We start from the raw sequence: 2568 nt of genomic DNA on the forward strand, positions 1-2568 counted from the left end.
GGAGAGAGAGAGAGAGAGAGAGAGATTGACAGACAGAGAGACAGAGACAGACAGACAGACAGATAGACCGACAATAACATTAAGGAGTTGGGGGGACGAGGTAGTGGTCATCTAGTCTCACCTGCAGCAAACTGTTAAAGCCGTAGTATCTGACCTCTGAGGTCAGCCTGGGCTGGGACCTCTCGAAGTCTAGGATAGAGCTCTGGTTGGTGACCTGGTGAGGTAAACAAGGTGTGGTATGGTATTGCATACTACAGTGGAACCCGTATTCAACAAACTCGGATTCAACGAAAACTCGGATTCAACGAAAAGAGATGGATTCCCCTTTTTTGATTAATTAAAATCGATTAAAAAAAAACTCGCTGTCAACGAACACATAAATGAGCAAGCTCTGATTCAACGAAGTCGCTTGCAGGGTGAACAGCCCTCATTTTTCTCTTGAAATGAACTTTATCTATTACAGAAAACGATCAATGGCATCTGCATCGTGAACTACTATTCGCTTAGCATATTCTTTATATCTTATGTGACCAATCAGCGGCCTTCTTTCATACCAACACACGTTGTTGGCACGTACACGTGTCATAGCGGAACTGCATGGCAGAAAAGTGGCCTCTATAAATACATTATTGATTGCTTGATGATGATGATGACGATGATGATGATGATGATGATGATGATGATGATGATGATGATGATGATAATGATGGTCAAGTCAAAGTGGCCTGAGCACATCGACTCACCGATGATGATGTCAGAGAGTCAGGGGCGTTGATGTTGATGATATTGTTGATGAAGTCGTAGTCGCTGTCGGCTCTCCATGTATCGTAGTAGAAGAGGTCAACGATGAGCTCACCTGGTGGTGGGGGAGTTAGAAAATGGGCGGTTTGAGGGTGCCTATGAAACACATTACCAGAACAATTAATTTCTATCGGAACACAACTTTTAATTCATGGTCTTGATTTTCCCTCTCCTGTTATTTTTGTTTCTCTTTTTCTTTTTCTTCTTTAATTTTTTAACCAACTTTTCATTTATGTTCTTTTTATATTATACATGTATAGAGAATGAATAAGCATAAATGGAAGTGTAAAGAGCAGCACAACATAAACAAACAGAAAAATAAACCGATAAATAAGGGAAAAAAAAACAACCGACAAAAGAATTCATAAAGGATTTTAGATAACCAGATTAAGTAACCCAAAAGAGGAGCAGGATAGCTGTGTGAGTAAATAGATATAGCATAACTCAATAGACAAGAGAGTAAATAAACGAATAAAAGTTCGTAAACAAAGGCTAACCCAGATTTCGGGGGCTTCCAGAAAGCCTGACCTACACCAAAAGTGAGCATTACCTTACCCATAGGAGAAGTTTGGTTTCATTGGGTGTGTAATATATTTGTTTTTTTTTTTTTATAGAGAAAACTCTCCTTGTCGTTTAATGAAACTGAACAAGGGTCCAAAAACTTAACTTTCGATTTTCTTAAAAAAGCATTTTTCGGGGTAGCCCCCTCGTGCTTAAAAGCGACCATTTGAATTAATTTTAAAAATGACCAGTGGAACGGACCCTTGGTGTCGGGCAGAGCCTGGCTCGTCACCCCGCTCAGATACACGTAACCGCCCCACTTCTCTGGCAGGATGGGAACTGCCCCGACCACTGCCTGCAGCACCTCCTGGCCCACGAAGCTGCCAGCCTCCCAGAGTTTGTAGGTGAAGCGAGCTCGCACGATCTGAAAGGGAAAAAGTAACGAGGAGAAGAGTTTAGATCTAGTTTTAATATGCATTTTACAGCACTTACAACACAATGACGTCTTACAATTAGTGTCGAAAAGTTGGGTTTTTTTGGTAAAGGTTTTACGGCGCTCGCAACTGCATAAGGTCATATGAGCGCCAGAAGATTAGAGGTGTTAAAAGAGAGTAACAAACATGAAAAAGAAGAAAGGGAGATACGTACGATAGATGTTTGGTAGGAAAGGAGGAGCAAACCACACCAGAGCACCCGCCAACCACTCACAAAAGAGTGGGTGAATAATATAAGATTGGATGAAGTAAAGACAAAATATGATATGATAGTGAGTCTAATTAAAAAGGTACGGTAGTTAAAAATAAAACTATACACTCAAACGAAAAACACACACAGACACACACACACACACAAACACACACACACACACACACACACACACACACACACACACACACACACACAAACACACACACACATGTACACAATCACAAACACGTGCACACACAACGTTCATCTCACACTGACAGGTGCCTGGTGCATCTTGAAGGTGTAAGAGGTGACCACGCCCCACGGAATGACCCCGCCCCCAGCAATGGCTGCCAGGAAGGCGCGGTCGAACGTCCGTCTGACCAGTCCGTCAGGACACACACACACACACACACGCACACAAACACACACAAACACACATACACACAAACACACAAACCTGAAACACACACACACACGCACACACACACACACACACACACACACACACACACAAACACACAAACCTGAAACACACACTCAGACATAACATAATACAATACTCACAGACACAAACAC

General features: G+C 42.2%; 1 protein-coding gene across 1 annotated transcript in view; it reads right to left on the bottom strand.

Annotated features, from left to right (window-relative positions):
- The window catches only part of LOC101853541 (VAO-type flavoprotein oxidase VAO615), a gene marked incomplete in the record, with an annotated part of 16939 nt that overhangs the window by 3518 nt on the left and 10853 nt on the right, over positions 1 to 2568 (bottom strand). The window contains 4 exon segments of the mRNA XM_013080817.2: positions 122 to 214; positions 744 to 856; positions 1564 to 1726; positions 2263 to 2316. Of these exon segments, the coding sequence (XP_012936271.1) occupies positions 122 to 214; positions 744 to 856; positions 1564 to 1726; positions 2263 to 2316 (423 nt within the window).

This window comes from Aplysia californica, unplaced genomic scaffold (assembly GCF_000002075.1).
Source record: "Aplysia californica isolate F4 #8 unplaced genomic scaffold, AplCal3.0 scaffold00101, whole genome shotgun sequence".
Lineage (NCBI taxonomy): Eukaryota > Metazoa > Mollusca > Gastropoda > Aplysiida > Aplysiidae > Aplysia > Aplysia californica.